An 18,317-nucleotide genomic window follows, 5' to 3' on the forward strand; every position below is an offset into this window, starting at 1 on the left:
GGTTGCTCCTCTCATATTTTCCAGTAGGGGGCGCGTGTGATTTTTCATTTTTTGCATAACACGGCCTCTTATGTGCTTCTAAAGAAAGAAACAGCATGGCTGCTACAGAAGCCCATAAAGTGATTGTTTACGGCGGAAAAGGAGCTCTGGGCTCTGCATGTGTGCAATATTTCAGAGCTAAAAACTGGGTAAGTTGTCTCAACCCAAAAGACAGCTCACCTAATTGAAAATGAATTGCTTTTTCATTGTGCCATCAGACATGCTACATGTGTTTAAGTGATAATGGTGTTAATTATTAATTAATTTGTCACAGCTACCAGTGTCATGCATTTCTTATTAAATATACCTATAAGTTGCATTTCTTGTTGCCTGTGATATGTTAATAATGTAATTTCAGCTCTGTGTTTTGTAATTTACAGTGGGTTGCCTCTATAGATCTCAATGCCAATGAAGAAGCCAATGCCAATGTTACAGTTAAGATGACTGAATCCTTCACTGAGCAAGCCAGCCAGGTACAAAAAGATATTTAATGTGTGAAGATTATGAAGCATGGCGCTAGCAACATCAAGATAAAATAACTTGATAAAGACATTTTATATATACAGTGCCTTGCGAAAGTATTTTATGTATTCACATTTTATGTTGCTGCCTTATGTTAAAATACTTTAAATTACTTTTTTGTCACATCAATCTACACTCCATACACCATAATGACAAAGCAAAAAGCAGATCTGTAAAAAGGAAAAGCTGAAATAAGTACATTGCATAAGTATTCAAATCCTTAACTCAGTACTTAGTTAAAGCACCTTTACAGCCTCAAGTCTTTTTTTGGTATGACGTGACAAGCTTTGCACATCTGCATTTGGCGATTTTCTGCCGTTCTTCTTCTCGGATCTTCTCAAGCTCTGTCAAGTTGGATAGGGACTGTCGATGGACAGACATTTTCGGGTTTCTCCAGAGATTTTTGGCTCTGGACCACTCAAGGACCTTCACGGAGTTGTCTCTTAACAAGGCTTTAAGATTTTGTAACTACCATTTCTTTTAATTGACTTAATGGGCGTGATTATCGACCGATGCTGATATTCATGTGTTTCATGTCATTATTTGCCTGTCTGTATTCAAAGATCAACATACTTTTGATTTGTAATATTGTGTGTTATATTCAAACATGTTACATCTCTGTCTTTATTTTTTATTTTTGTTAGGTGACAGCTGATGTCGGTGAGCTGTTAGGTGAAGATAAAGTTGATGCCATCTTGTGTGTGGCCGGAGGTTGGGCAGGGGGCAGCGCCAAGGCCAAAAGTTAGTACATACTTATTAGTACATGTACACACAGAGGCCACACAAAATCTATAGCAGAGGTTTTCAGACTATCTGTCCGTCTGTCTGTCTGTCTATCTGTCTATCTTTCCGTCTGTCCATCTATCCGTCTGTCACATGTTTTACTCTCTGTGGTCATTTAAAAAAAACAGGATGTCAGGATGAAAAAGGTGTAGGGGTAACCCCGGCATCCTGCCCAAATTTGCCTGTTGGTCTCTGTCCATCATCATCACCTCCTAATCATCCCCATATGTACACTAATTGGCTTAATCACTCTCTCCTCTCAACCAATAAGCTGGTGTGTGGTGGGTGTTCTGGCGCAGTATGGCTGCTGTCACATCATCCAGGTGGATGCTGCACATTGGTGGTGGTAGAGAAGATTTCTCCTTCCATGTAAAGCACTTTGAGTGCAGAGAAAAGCGCTATATAAATGTTATATATTTATATATTATTATTATCTATCGTTTTAAATCATTCTGCGGACCCTTTGGAAGTTTGCTGAGGCTCCCTAGTGTGCCCCTTCCCCCTGGTTGAAAACACCAGATTTATTGCACAGTAAATCTCGAGTCAAGAACTTTGTCACAGAAGCCCAAAACACTCTTCACAACTGCATAGACATTCTAGCTGCTATGCAAAATGAATCTTTTGTTATCGCTTTCTGAAATGTATTGCATTCTCAGTATTGTCACAAGGGGGCGCTAATCTCTTAAGTCTAATTCTGTCTTAGAAGTGAACAGGTATATAATTATATCAGTTTATACTTCATATGAATGTGTTCTATATGCCTCAGCTCTGTATAAGAATGCTGATCTGATGTGGAAGCAGAGTGTGTGGACCTCCACAATTTGCAGTCACCTAGCAACGAAACACCTGAGAGAGGGGGGATTGCTCACACTGGCGGGGGCTAAAGCAGCACTGGGTCCAACAGCAGGTATGTATGCTTGTATTTACTCCCTGACCTTTAGATTAGCTTAAAAAATTAGTTTCGCTTAATTATATATACATACTGTTCTCATGACCTGTATCATACAAATTTTAACATAATATATAATATTTCCTCACATGCATACAAATGCTTGTCTCTCAGCATGACAAAAAGTTCACAGCACAAAGCAAGTTAGCTAAAGAGAATTGCACATCACAGAATCTTGATTTTATTACATTTTACAAAATGTCCCAACTTTTTTGGATTTGTATTTTGCATGTATATAGCAGTATCAGTATAATTCGATCTCATTGTCATTGTAGGATGCATTGGTTATGGTATGGCTAAGGCAGCAGTACATCAGTTGTGCCAAAGTCTGAGCGGGCCAAATAGTGGTCTTCCTCCAGGATCTTCTGCAGTAGCAATTCTCCCGTAAGGAACAACAAAATGCCAAGTAACTAATTTACATCCATGCAAATTTCTGTTTTTAAAGACGACTATTAATTACTCCTTTTAGAGTGACTTTGGATACACCCATGAATAGAAAGTTCATGCCAGATGGTGATGTCAGTTCCTGGACATCACTAGAGTACATAACGGAGTAAGTATGTATTGTATACTTGAGAGCATCTGTATTTTTAGGTGTGTGTGTGGATAAAGCCATGATGCATTTTCTACATTCTAGGCTGTTCTATAAGTGGACTACAGGAGAGAACAGACCCCCTTCAGGTACTCTGATGCAGCTCGTTACTGCAGATGGAAAAACCGAAACTACGCCGATGTTATGATCAATATGATCTATGGTAATCAAAACCCTTCAAACCAAGCCAATAACTCAACAGTCTCTGCATTAGTAATACTTTGTATCTTACTGACTTTTTGTTTACATGTAAACATCAAATTACTGTAAATAAATCCTAGGTCTTCTAAAATGTGAAAGATATTGTTTTGTAAATGCAATGGCAAATGAAACTGTTTTATTCTGATGAATTTTGTTTCTGTCTTTTTTTCTTTTTTTTGTCTCTATCAAATATTATTTGACAGTCACAGTCTGTTTCTCACCATTGGGTGGCGCTGATGATTAATTTAATTACAGGTTCTCATTTGAGTCCATACAAAGGGATTATGATCAGACTAGAATAGTGAGTCAGCATTGAAAAAATGTGCATTTAAGTTATGGAACTTCGATATTAATTTAGAGGTAGTGAAGTAGGTGCCTTATCTTATTAAAATGGGCTTAAAATTTCCGGTAATTTTGATAAAATGGAAACATGAAAATGGGATCCTGACCTACTTGAAAAGAGATGCACCTGATGATAAAAAAACAAACAAAGAGAAGGGTAATTTGAAATCAGTTCCTGATTTTTAGATCCAGCAAAGATGTTCTTTAAATTTTCATGCCAGACCACGCCCCGTACATACGGGTATATAAGCCGGCCGGCGTACAAGTGCACTCCAGCTTTGTTCTTCAGAGCCGAAACAGTGCGTCTCGTCTGGGAACAGTGAGAAGCATTCCAATCACCTCGTCACTGCTGGAAATACGGCACGTTCAGCAGTCCTCTCATTGTGCACGAATAAGTGCGAAAGTGTTCATCCGGGTACTTCAGTTGTGCCATGCTTGCCCGGACTGCCATGAGCATTGGCCTTTAGTTTACCTCGTCTCTGATGGCGTGGGCTTACACTGCTGCTGGCCAGGCTACCTCCACCCTCCACTACTAATTAGGCCCTGCACAGGCTCCCATTCAAGATGCTCACAGTCAAAAAACATGCTCACGTGTCAGACATCGGGGTTGGTTCGCGATGATAGACCTGAAGGACGCATACTTTCTTGTCTCGATCCTTTCTCGGCACAAACTGCTTCTTTGGTTTGCCTTCGAAGGATGAGCATACCAGTACAAGGTCCTCCCTTTTGGGCAGTCCCTGTCTCCTCTCATCTTCACAAAGGTTGCGGAGGCCTTGACGACTGGCTTATTTTATCTCAGTCACAGGAGTTGGTCTGCGAACACGGGGACCAGGTCCTTCGGCACCTAGCCCGACTGGGTCAAGTGTCCAGGCTTGTAGTTGTCACAACAGACACCTCCAAGACAGGCTGGGGTACCGTGTGCAACGGGCATGAAGTTTCGGAATCCTGGACAGGACCCCATCTGCATTGGCACATCAACTGCCTAGAGTTGCTGGCTGTGTTATTGGCCCTGAGGATTCATTGGACGTTGATCCAGGTATATAAATCGCCAGGGCGGGATACACTCTCGTCGCACGTCACAACTCAGCCACCATCTTCTCCTCTAGAGTCAGCAATGACTGAAATCACTGCGTGCCATTTCATATTCCGGGCAACCTCATTCTCACAGCTGATGCGCTCTCACAACAGGTCACACACTGTGGAAAATGGAGACTCTATCCCCAGATGGTCCAGCTGACATGGAGTCAATTCGGCGAGGCACAGGTGGACCTGTTTACCTCCCAGAAATCCTCCCATTGCGCTCTGTGGTATTCCCTGACCAAGGCCCCCTCGGCACGGATGCACTAGCGCACAGCTGGCCCCAGAGCCTGCGCAAGTATGCGTTTCCCCCAGTGAGCCTCATTGCACAGACACTGTGCAAGGTCAGGGAGGATGAGAAATAAGTTCCAATAGTTGCCCCTTATTGGCCCAACCAAAACCAGGTCATAATCTGGCACCCACGCCCAGATCTCTGGAACCTCCACGTCTGGTCTCTGGACGGGGCGAGGAACTCTGGGGACTATCACCAGCGGTGATAGATACTATCTCTCAGGCTAGAGCCCCCACTATTAGGCAGCTATACGCCCTGAAGTGGCGCATTTTCACAACGTGTTGTTCCTCCTGAGGTGAGGACCCACAGAGATATGGCCTCAGTTCAGTGCTTTCCTTCCTACAGCAGGGCCTCGAGAGGCACCTTTCTGCCTCCACTTTGAAAGTGTATGTGGCTGAAATAGCAGCTTACCACGATACTGTGGATGGCAGGTCTTTAGGAAAGCACAACCTGAAAGTTAGGTTCCTGAGAGACAATCAGAGGTTGAATCCCCAGAGACCGCGTGTCATTCCCTTTTGGGATGTTTCTCTGCTCTTGCAGGCCCTACAGAAAGATCTGTTTGAGCCCTTGCAGTCAGTGGAGCTTACTGCCCTCTCTATAAAGATGGCCCTCCTGATTGTGCTCACATCTCTCAAGAGGGTGGGGGACCTACAAGCCCTTTCAGTTAGTGAATAGTTTGGGATACTACTACTCTCACGTTATCCTTAGGCCCCGGCCTGGATATGTGACCAAAGTTCCCACAACTCCCTTTAGGGACCAAGTGTTGAACCTGCAAGCATTCCCTCCTGATGAGGGTAACCAAGCCTCATCTCTGTTGTGTCCAGTGTGCGTTTGCGCATATATCTGAACCAAACACAGTTAACAGCTCTTTGTCTGCTTTGGAGGACAGCTGAAGGGGAAGGCTGTCTCCAAACAGAGAATGGCCCACTGGATTGTAGATGCCATTCTCCGGGTGTATCTGGCCCAAGGTGGGCCGTGTCCGCTGGGAGTGAGAGCTCACTCCACTCAAAGTGTCGCTGCCACTTTGGCCTTGGCCTTGGCCTTGGCACACAGTGTTTCACTAGCAGACAGAGCTGCGGGCTGGGCTACACCCAACACCTTCGTGAGATTCTATAATCTTCGAATGGAGCCAGTTTCGTCTTGAGTTTTTGGTGATACCAGGTAAGTCTCTACGAATTGGCTGGGTGTAGTGCTTGCATTAGTACCTTTTCCCTCTCCGAGGTGATAAGGTACGTTCTTAGGTCTAGTTCAGTTCCCCAGGAACGGTGAACCCTAGGCTGCCTCTATCCATCATTCTAGCACCCTTGCAGAAGTTGAGTTCAGTGGAGGAACTCACTTCCAGGCCCATTGCTGGTGAGCTGCCCTTTTTCAGGTGAGACCTTGTAATCTGGCTTGTGCTCCGTATGTAGTGGTTTCCCTAATGGGCACCACATACAATGCATTTTCCACTATTCAGTTTCCCTGTTGGCGAACCTGTCTTCACCTCAACAGAGCTAGCTCTGTCTCCGGTCACTGTGGGATAGGTAGCCTCCCCTATGGTGGAGCCTACCCCAGAAACTTCTCCATGTAGTACTCCCCACTGGGGAGTCCTTAGGATGTATTTTCCATATGGGTACCTCCTCTTCAGGTAGGATGTGGTCTCCGTAGCATTCCTGTCCTTCTGGGGAAGAGAACGCTTCCCAACGTTAACAACCAGGTGTACACAGCTGTTCTTTTTCTAAGCTTAAGCTTATTGCCTCAGGTGCGTGGCCTCTTTGAAAGGTGAGTAGCAGTCCTTGTCGGATACCTGAGTTAATTTACCCTGGGTGTTGGAAGGTTGCTGCAGTGTTGCTGCAGTTGTCGTTGGCACGCACAGACCTGCCTACATTTGCACTGCATTATCTCATAATACGGTACAGTTGTTGTGGCGTTTAGTATAGGGACCCCATATGCACACGTCGAAGTGACTGACAGAAAGGTAACGTCTCGGTTATGTATGGTAACCCTCGTTCCCTGATGGAGGGAACAATGACGTGTCCCTCATGCCACAACTCTGTACTGACCGCTGAAGTGGCCGAGACGCTACCTCGGCTCCTCAGAACAAAACTGGAGTACACTTGCACGCCTGCCAGCTTATATACCAGTATGTGCGGGGCTTGGCCTGGCATGCAAATTCTGAATGCCAATTTCATTGGCCTTATCTGATATTCCCAGAGGTGATTGGGGCTCCCAAGAGCGAACCCCATATGTCAGTATTTTGGCTTTTAGTATGTTAGCCTTACTGTTATCTATAAGCTAGTGTGCTCCAAAACAATAACGAATCTCACATTTAGAAGATATAAGCATTCAAAACTTAGTCTCTCACTTCTTGATTTGATTTTGATGACATCATTCTGCTTATCTGCTTTTCTGTAGTATGCATTATTAGTATGGTGTTTACTGAGTTTGATTAATATAATTTTTTTCTTTTAATATCAGTCTTATGCATTAAGCAGTGTTAGCGTTTCAGAGCATCCCTGAGGATGCGGGTTTCGTGACATCATCTTCATTTTCTTGCTTTGGCTCTCAACGAAGGCGGTCGCATTTTTCTACCCTCCTCTCCCTTATCTTCCCTGCTTTGCTCCTCTCGTCTCGTCTACTGTCTTGTACTTTGAGAGACTCTCTCCGCACTACTCTACAAATTAAGAAATTATGGATTTGATCAACTGGTCTCTCAACGCAATTGACACCATCTTCTCGACGAGAAGCTTGGGTTCGGGGGAACCTAACTGCCCTGACGGAACGTTCGCAGCTGGCTACACGATGGACGCATGGGCGAAGTGGCGGGTCGTGTGTCTGGCGGCTCTTTCCGTGGAGGACGTTGAAGATATCTACCTATTCGGAACCATGATAACAGGTTTTCTGCTGTTTGGATTAGGCATTGCCCTGGTTTATCGAGGAATTAAGAAGACGGTGACAGCTGTCCAAAGCCCCACAAGGCTGCCCGTTATGATTGAAGCAGTGGGCAGAGCTGTTGGCACTCAGACTGTGACTATGAACCACAATATGGATAACATCATGGAGAAGCTCACAGCTTTGCAAAGGCAAATTGATCGTTTCGGAGACCCAAACGGACCAGGAGCTGTGTAAATTGGAATGCGGCTACTCGTCCCAAGACCAAACAACCACAATCTTATCTTTTGGCCCCCCTCTATCAGCACTGGCCTTGGCCGAGGCCGCTGCTGGAACAACAACTCCCTCTGGAGAGAGCACTGCAGCGAGACGCCCTCGTTCCTTCCCCGACTCCACACTGACACCTGCTGATTGTTGACTCTGTCTGGGACCTGATCAAGGTTGTCTCCATGGCAATTGCTGTGTTTCGCTATGACATCCTGCGGACTGAGGCACCTAGATTGGGATGTCAGGCAAAGCGACTCTTCAGGCCTACACATACACGAACTCTTACATAGATACAGATATGCAATCACCCTCCCCCACCCCCCATCCCACGCCTTCGACGCTTTTTACCACCAGTTTGTCAGGCGGGTCTGTGACCAGCGCCGAAATGGCTGCAGGACCGGATGGCTGCCTGCCTTTGCTGGATTACCTCCAACCCCATTTCCCCTCCCCCCTCCCCCCTCACCCGTCCCCTGTTGCAAGTCTTGTGTGTTCATGTTGTGTACTGATTATGTGCAAATTGCTGAGGTGTTTTACTGTCCCCAAACTGTACTCCCTATTGGAGCATAGTCTGGGGGTTGCCTTTTTTTCTCCTCAACTCTCCTCATGTTATGCTGTATTCTTACTAATTTCAGGTCGGTCCTAAATTGCATTTCGTTGCCTTGTACCTGTACTTGTGTAATGACAATAAATTGAATCTAATCTAATCTAATCTAATCATCGCGATAAATAGGAGTCCCATTTCATTGGCTAGGCGCCAACCAATAAAACGGCTCGTTTGAACTCCCCCGCTCCCGCCCCCCTTTCTCTCTCGCCGCCACTGAGTTTCAAGTGCATAAATTAGTTTTGCACCTAATATATCACGAAAAGAGTAGCAAAAGTCAAGGCGCAAAATTTGAAATTGCAGTTACAGATTTGAGAAGTTGCAAGTGCCTAATTGAGGCTGTACTGCGAATGTGAATGTAAGATTAAATGCAAATAATAATAACAAGTTTGTGTCTGTCATTTTATTTCTGTGAATGGCATTTTACACATTTGTGACTACTTGTCTGCAGCTTCAAATTCAGAATACAGGTTTGTGACTATTGTCTGCGAGTGCAAATTTTAACATTTAACTTCAGATTTTAATTTTACAAGTTTTCACATTGGAGCTGTGAGTGTAAATGTTCAGGTACAAGTACGAATATTTATTGCACAAGTTCTCAAATTCACATCTACGACTACGTGCTCTTGAGTTTTGCTACTCTTTTACCTTCATACTCTTAACACATTTACTATTTTCAGCATGGTGAATGGCACATAGTGCACTATATAGGGGATGGGAAATGATCTGCAAGTCTACGCATACCAGAAAACATCGGACCCATTTGAATTCTGCACAGAATGCTATATTTATTTTAAAGCGATATGGAGGAGATTAGGAGGAGAAACAGTTAGAGATTAGGATGAAACTGCGACTTTACCTAGCTCAACGGCTTTGGCCGAGCTGTGATGTATAAACAAAGTGCCATTGGCTATTTTAAAAAAGGGGAGAAGCTGTTTGATCTATGTCTAAGTACCCTGCCCTTTTTCAGTGGAAATTATGTTAACACATTGAATAGTGCTGTGTTTTTCAAAGCACTTCAGAGGGTCTTTAACATAACACTCACAAAATCACTATAATACCATGACAAATGAGAACAGAGATGTATTTTCCTGTTGCCTTGCATAATGTATAGCCTAATGTCACTTAAGAATGCTATTCCAGGAAAGAATATATTGTGTTTTTTTAATTTAGTGTACCTTTCTCTTTAAATCTATACTACACATCCAGATGAGTGTTGGAGTGCAGAAAAATCAAGACACACTCTAATTTTTGTCATAAATTAAAAAAGTCTGTAATTTACTCACTCTTATGTTGTCTCAAACCGCTGTCTTGTGTGAAACACAAAAGGAACTTTAAAAATTTTTCATGCTGCTCTTTTCTATAATTTTTTTTACTTGTGATCAGTGGCTGACAAAGCCTTAAAAATTACCCAGAAAAGCACAAAATTACCATGAAAATGAAAAAAAAAAATTTTTTATGAAAAATTACCACACAAAAAATAAATAAAAATGTATTCATAAATACAAAAATTCATAATATTAGTGAATGTGACTTACTCTATACTTCAAGCCATATGATAGGTATGTGAAGGAAAAACTCAAATGTATTTACTGGAAATGCCCTCATTTTATTCATGCGATCATATTTAGTGTCACAACCAGACACACCAGAACAAGAATGCTAGTGAATGGCAATTAACACACTTTTTGCATTAAAAAAAAAACTCACTTTTTTTTAATCTTTTAACTAGCAGCATTTTTAAAACATTTTTAACATTATGGCAACATAATACATTAATTTATTATGTATTAATAATGTGTGTAAAAGAAGTAACAACGAATAATACCTTTATAGCGTGTATTAATCTAGGTTAATGTTATTTCTGCATATATTATAAAACGTATAACATTTTAATTTGTATAAATTAACATTGGTTAATGTATAATGAATGAGTATGAATTCACATTGATCTATAGTATGTTTATTAAATAACATTATCATAGATAAATAATTCTGAAAGATTCCATGTGAGGTTTATAGTTTTTGCACCTGTTTTTTCTTTTCCAATGAATACCCAAAAAACCAATAGTCTTTAGTCCGGTAGCACCATATTTAACATTGGACAAATGAAAATGAGGCTATATGGATAGCAGTACAGTGTGTTTAATGGATTGTACTGTAGTTTAACAACATGTCAAATGTTCGGCTGATGAAGCATCTTTCCAAAACAATTTCAGTAGACAAAAACACTGTAAACGAGTTGTGAAAGTTGTTTTGAAAATGTAATGCAATCTATGACCTTTGTACAGTGCATGCTATTGTTAAAAAATATCTATATACAATAAACTGAACTATATTTATAGACTTGTCAAAAGTCTAGACCTATATTATATAAATCATATTGGAAGATGTACATAAACACAAATAAATTGTGTGGCTTATTTTGTTTTATAATGGTCATCTTTAGAGCTTGACAGCCCCATATCACCATTAAATGGAATAAAGCAGCATGAACATTCTGCCTAACATCTCTTTTAAGTGTTCTGCAACATGAATGTTGATCGGTTTTTCACTTTCATCTTTGTAAATGTAAATTAAATGACTGTGGTGCATAATGATACAATGTAAAATGTTACACGATTGCGCAGTGAGTGTTTCTGGAGGTTTATTAATATAATGAGATTCCGCATGATGCAACAACTAAGAACCCTTTCAAAACATTCATGAGCAGGTTTGTTTGCTGCTGGATTTTGTGCACCTTGCAGGCCTTCAAAAAACCTCCCATTCTACCTCATTCAGTCCTTCTGAATTAAGATCTGAGGACACTGCACTGGAGTGAATGTCATGTGATGTCAGATGATGTTTGCTTTTGGATCTATTGCGACTGTGCATCTGAGTGCACTCAGGCTTTGGCCGTACATGGTTGTACACGTTCTGAAACAGTTTTCAAATTATGCTGGAGTTGGTATTAAGGGGTTGATTGAGGTCCAAGAAAACATTCACCACAAGCCTGAGCTGAATCTTGATTGATAATGAAATGATTATTTCATAATTTCAGAAATTACAGTATGTCATCGTATTGCAGCAAAGGCAAGATAAACTAGGGGAAAATGGTCTCTCTTTTTCTCTGTGCCTGTTATCAGGCCCGGCAGCCCATAATTTTAGAGCTGAAAGAACGAGGTCACTGAGTTGAGGTTGCTATGGCAACGTCACATCTAAAGAATAGTGAATGGTAGGAGCAAGCAAAGCTGAAGTTGTGTTTGTGTTACTCCTGAGTTGATGAAATCCTGCCATTATTTGTTCTTTCTTTACCACGGTTTACTCTTAAATAACCTGATTTTGGTTAGTTAGAATCGTGGCTGCTAATTAGATGTGAATAACTCTTAATGATCATTTCATTAATCATTTCTGTCTGTGTACGCTTGCAATGCGAGTACCATTTCTTAAATGTCCCCATTTTTAAACTGTAATGTAAAAATGCATAAAATTGTCTGTTAGGGTTGCGTTTAGGGGTAGTGGATACAGTTTGTACATGTCATGGAAACCCAACGTGTGTGTGTGTGTATATGTATGTATGTTGAGAGAGAGCTTACAAGACGATATTTTAAGACATTTGTAAGAAAACTTCAATGATGAAATATATGACTGGAAAATAGTCTTTTATTCAACTTAAGTCACAAAATGCAAAACAATGCAGGTTTTAAATAGTCATCTTGTAATGAATTTCACTTCAGTTCTAACTTCAGAGTATGATTCATCATATGCAGTAACAGACAGAACAAGATAATGCAAGCACTTGAAAAGGCTTTGCCACAAACTCAATTCTGATATCATAAGAAATCTTTTCACCTCTACGAGAAATAGTGTCATGCTTCAGTATCGCGACATCTTGCTGCACGATATATATATATATATATATATATATATATATATATACGTATAAAATGTTGTTTCTTAAGGTTCCAGTGTTTCCTTCCTGTGTTTAGTTATTGCGTTGCTAGTTTGTTTCTATGGTTACTCATTGGTTAATTGATTATGTTCACCTGTGTGTTGTTTGGTTCCTTATTTAGCTGTGTATTTAAGTTCTCAGTTTAGTTCTTATCTTTGTCCTGCATTGTCTTTACATGTGTGATGCTGTTATGTTGATTCTTCCCCCACTGGATTGCCTTCTTTGTTTTGTAAATAAAAAAATAAAAAATACTGCTGCAATATAGATTCTCTGCTATTGTTCCCTTGCCTGCACTGTGACAGAATGCAGGATCAAACATTGATCTAGAAGCTGCCTTCATTGCACTCACCTGAGAAGGTCTTCCTTTGTTGGAATACTCTGCCAGGTTCTGTGAGTTGGCCCAGCGTTCCTACATAATGCTACATTAAAATCTATTTTTGGGGGTGGGAGCTAAATATTATGGCCCACTGGATTTACCGGACATAGGGAATCCTACGTGGCAAGAAGCCATTCTCCTTTGGTTAGAATGTGCTTACCCATCAATTGTTGATGCTTTTCCACCATTGGGCCAAGCCTTCTCATTGCTTAACCTTTCCATTCCCTGCCGATCTGGCCCAGCCGTTATGGATATAGTTAAATTTTCCACTGTGGTGCTGAAGATGTCAGTTGTTGCTGTGGTGTCAGTAGTTGCCTTGGTAACGCAAGAGTTTACAGACGGTATGAGATGTAAATTAGCGACTGATTATCAGATATTTCTTTTAATTCTATTATTAACTTGTGTGTACTTCGCTACAGAGAAACTGGCAGCCAGGAAACAGACATGTGACCAATCCTGAGTGGCGACGGCACTACACACATTCTACCAGAATGGTTGGCTAACCATGCTGAGAATTCTGGTCAGAGAATAGTTTGTAATAGTGCCGTGCCGAACCAGGCTCAAGTGGAAATATAACTGGAACCATTCCTTACTGTTCGCAGAAATGTTTGGCACGACTGTTGAAAAATGGCTCAGGTGTATGAACCGGTATTTATGTTCATCCTTGGGGGGGTGTTGGTGGTAGATTTTCAGATCCAGACAGGTGAAACAGATTCATAAAGACTTCACTTGTTTCATTACTGGATGAATCAGAGCTCTAGTTGTTAATAAACAGAACTGCATGCGTCTTGCAGAAGAACATTGTAGCCAGAGCTCTCTAGTAAAGAGTTAAAGCTACTCTCTGTTTATGTCTATGCCGAGTTATGCAGGTACTGGGCTACTCCGTAGCACTGCCGACCCGACCGGTCCAAAGTAGACTGAATATAAACACTTACTATAGGCTTACCGTAGTGATTCAGGATAAGACAAAGGATAAGACAGGATAAGACACAGTTTGGAAAATGCATTCATGATGTAGGGTAGAGCGGGGTTGGTTGGCACACTTTTCACTCTCTGTCATATTTCTCAGTCATGCTATATGTTAAAATAGTCTAACCAGTAACAACTGAAAGGTTAAGATCTCAGCTACTCAACAGATACATTTAATGTTCACAAATGATTCCTAAAAATGTTTTATTCATCATTAAAGTGATGTTGTGCACTTGTGCCAACTTGGTTGGCACAGATGCTATAGTTACAAAGAATGAGGTGACAAATATAAAGAACTTGAGCATTTAATTCAAACCAGAAGCAGAATAACATTCAACAGAATTTCTGCCCATTTTTAACCAAATTATTAACCAAACCAAAAACAAATACAGTTTATATAGTATATGTGTGTGTGTTTGTGTATGAGTAGCACTGAAGACAAACTTCCCCAGGCCGACTATTCCCATAAAACTCAAAACAAACGAGTTTGTATTCATTTGAACTAAACAACAGTTTTTATGTGTGGGGTGTGTGTGTGTGTGTGTGTGTGTGTGTGGTGAGTGGCACTGAAGCTAAACTTCCCCAGGTCGCCTATTCTCTTAAGACGCCCCAGACAGTTATATTTATAAATATACAACATATAATAGTATTATTATAATAAGATGATGTCTATCTATCTATCTATCTATCTATCTATCTATCTATCTATCTATCTATCTATCTATCTATCTATCTATCTATCTATATATATATAAAATATATTATATCATATATAAGGCTACTATATACTGTATTATATATATATATATATATATGATATTATAAAACATTATGTTTTAACATATGTAAAATTCATAAATTAATACATTTATAACCAATTGGCTATATATGCGGCTTTTCAGTGCATTTATTACTATTTTAATATTCATGAGGTGAGACGTCGCTATTAAAGGATAAGCTCCCAGCACTTCGCCCACACATTGCACCAGAATGGTTTTCAGAACCGAAACTTAGGAATTTCGCATGGTTCCGGTATTTTTCAAAAAACACTACCGGTTCTGGATAAGAACTGATTCTCTGTTCCCAACCCTGCTCCTAACCCTGAAATCTATTCCTTTCCGTGCAAACACCTGGATTCCCTTTCAAGCCCTGTCTCTGCCACTGGTCCCCAAATCTCCTTAGTTGCTGCTGGTTCCGCCAAGCCTCAAGTCTTCTTCATCAACACTGGTCCTGCCCAGCCTCCAACTCCTTCCTCCACCACCTTCGCTGGTCCCATCAAGCCCTCCTTCTCAGCCTGGATCCACCTCTGGCTTTCCGGATACCAGCTCGGCTAAGGTGAAAGGTTATCCTGGCTCCACCTTGGGCCTACAAGCCCTGGACTCCACCTCAGCATATCAACCCATCATCTCCAGCTTGGCTCCACGCTCCCTTGGCTCCACCGTGGTCCGTCATCCCTCAGGCTCTGTCTTGCTCCCTCATCCCTCCGGTTCCACGGACTTCCGGGCCTCTGGCTATGCCTCGTCTCTCCACCCCTTCGACTCCACCAGGCTCCTCCTTTCTTCAGGCTCCACCATTGTCCTCACTCCCACTGGCTCTGCCCTGATCTGCTCGGTCCAGCAAGACTGCACTTCCTCCTTGGCCCTCCATTCTATCGGTGTCCCCCAGGGTCTTCATCCCCTTGACTCCACCTGGGTCTCCACCTCTCCTGGCTCCACTTCAGTCGATCAGATTCCTATAGCTCCACCCTGGCTTCTCCATCCATTGGTTCCGCCATGGGCCTTCATCCTAATGACTCTGCTCTGGTTGGCACCCTGGCTCCTCCCTTCATCGGCTCCACCTTAGTGTCACCCTCTGCCAGGTGCTCCAGGGTATTGCTGTCTATTACTCCTGCCCCACCTCCAAAAACCCCATCCTCTCTCCGCTGTTAGACTAGTTCTGGTGCAAGGATGCGCCTTCCAGGATGGGGGGAGTACTGTATTGGTTATGTTCAGTTTGTGGAATCTAATGTTGTGTTTCCTTTGGTTCCCATGTTTCCTGCTGCAATTTAGATTCTCTGCTCCTCTTACCTTGCCTGCACCATGACATTATATAGTTTGGCATCTGCAAAAAAAAGAATGAAATCTAATGTGGGGGTTGATTTCTGTATAAAAGACAAACTGCCATGCAATGGAACACAACAAAATACATTTTTATTTTTAAAATGTGTCCTCTAAAGTCTTCATATGTTGTACAGTTTGTTTCTCTGGTAAAACCATGTTTTAAAAATGTATATTTCTACTGTAAAGCAAGACAAATAAATTGATAAAGAATACAATTTTTGCAGCTGGTTGAGTGGACTGCTTCAGTGTTAGTTTGAACATTTTTTTCAGTGTGTGGAGTGTCTTGGTGTGTAAGATGGGGAGAAACAGTTGGGGCTGTGATGAGTATGAGTTTCTTCACTAGATCCTGTGTGTGCGTATATTCCCTCCTATATATTGTAGTGTCTGTGGATTCTTTTTTAGAGAATCTCTGAGGTTGCATTAATATTTAATCAAAGGATTCAACAATAAAATCCATGAGGATCTCTCACTTTCTGACTCAGTCTTTCTCCATTTTTCTTTCTCTTTATTTATGCAGACAGACAGTATACATGCATACTGTATGTGTGTGTGTTGGGGGGTAGGCATGCAGTAATTGCACAAGAAAACACACTCACACATGCTACTTAGTGGAATTGCTTGTGCAGGGTCAGAGAGCGCATGTCTACTCTAAATGATGAGCAACATCTTTTGATATTCTTTATGATCTTCATCTATCTGGAATTTACCTATACTATGGAATGTTTTTTTTTTTTTTAAATGAGGACCCCACATTGTCATATTTAATTTCAAACATTTGTGTTTACCACTTTTTTTATTTGTATTTTTTTACTTTTTTATTACACATTATATTATAATAAAATTGAACTGAAACATTGAATAGAAATACTAACTCAAAATCCTTATTTTCTTGGCATTTCATATATAAAAAATCTAGTATGGGGTTGTTTTCCGTAGGGTTTCCTGCTATTGGAACAAGACAAAATACATTTTTAATACGTTTCACAGCACTCATAGCAAGCAGCACTCAAGCTGCATGAATTCATACAAATCCTAATGATCATGTTGTCCAGCATGATTATAGAATCTCTCAAAGAGTGTTTTGTGTGGAAGGAAATGAAGCAAGTGATAGAGAAATTGTGCAGAGCCCCTTACATATTTTGTATTAATTTTACATCATAACTTTTTACATTTTAAAACATTCTGTTTATTAATTTCTGTTTATCTCTTATTTTTAATGTGGCATCAGGCGTTTGAATCCCACTGTAAAAAAAAAAAAAAAGAAAAGAAAAAAAAATGTGTGTGCTCTCCTGTTCAAGAAACAGTCCTTGGCCTTCCTAATAGTTCTGCTACTCTCAATCCTTCTGCCGTTTACTATTAACTAAAGAGAAATCAGAGAGTGACATCTTGTGGTCATCTTTGATCAAGTCGTCATAGAGATGGGAGCAAAATTGATAAACACAAAGACATGGATAGAGAGCCCTCTCATTATCCTGTTCACTCTCTCTCTCCATTTACTGCAGTGGAGTGGGTAAATTTCATTCCTTTAGACCCCCTTCTCCCTCCCCGCCTTTCCCCATGAGACACAACGCTCACAAAGAGCCCAGCAACCACTCTTATTAACTGACCTGAAGGGGGAGGGGTGTGTGTGTGTGTGTGTGTGTGTGTGTGTGTGTGTGTGTGTGTGTGTGAACCTCTGATCCTCTTTACTAGTATACCTACGGTTTGCATTGTGAAGCCACATAAGCATTGAACTATCAATCACACATGCACAAAATGAAGCAACAGGCACTGTGTATATGTGTGCATGTGTGTTTCTCTACACTCTACACTGGGAGTTTCTTGATTTTGGGCATGAGAAAGAGAGACCGAGAGGAAAAAAAGAAAGTAAAGTAAAGGAGGTGAACTTTTGGGGCCCTGCTTCCCCCCTAAAACAAGAGAGTAATAGAATCCATATGGACTCACTCTCTCTCTACATGTCTGTCATATCTGTATCTCTTTCTATCATTGTATAAGATAATTGTTTATTGAAAATGAGTGGGACATTTAAAGAAAGAGTAAATTATCTTAAAATAAACAAATTAAAAAAACATGTGTAGCCTATATGTCCAAACAATGGGAGAGAGTGAGAGACAGGGAAAATCAGAGAGAGAATGTGTGTGTGTCTCTATGTATGTGGGAGAGCAAGTCTCTTGTGTGAGTCATAAAGAAAGCGAGATGGAAAAATACAAGTAGCTAGAAAAGCGCGCGCGCACACACACACACACACACTGTAGTTGCAGTTCTGCATTAAATATGTGATATGCTGTGCGCGGTTTATTTGCACATTAGTAAACTATTACCTACAATAACCTACAGTAGCACAAACTACAGTAGATATTGATGACATGTATTGGGGATTTTATCCGAGCAAACATAATAAAAGCA

The 18,317-nt window shown here is 41.1% G+C and overlaps 1 protein-coding gene across 1 annotated transcript; it reads left to right on the plus strand.

Moving 5' to 3' along the window:
- Nucleotides 1-39: 39 nt before the first annotated feature.
- Nucleotides 40-3,231, plus strand: qdprb.1 (quinoid dihydropteridine reductase b, tandem duplicate 1). Its single transcript, XM_084402344.1, has 7 exons — nucleotides 40-188; nucleotides 420-512; nucleotides 1,206-1,302; nucleotides 2,111-2,251; nucleotides 2,569-2,677; nucleotides 2,763-2,846; nucleotides 2,931-3,231. Exons 1-7 carry the CDS (start codon nucleotides 96-98, stop codon nucleotides 3,031-3,033), a joined length of 720 nt encoding a protein of 239 aa, XP_084258470.1. The 5' UTR covers nucleotides 40-95; the 3' UTR covers nucleotides 3,034-3,231.
- The last annotated feature ends 15,086 nt before the right edge of the window (nucleotides 3,232-18,317 follow it).

The sequence above is a fragment of the Rutilus rutilus genome (assembly GCF_951802725.1).
Source record: "Rutilus rutilus genome assembly, chromosome: 2".
In the NCBI taxonomy this organism is placed as follows: domain Eukaryota; kingdom Metazoa; phylum Chordata; class Actinopteri; order Cypriniformes; family Leuciscidae; genus Rutilus; species Rutilus rutilus.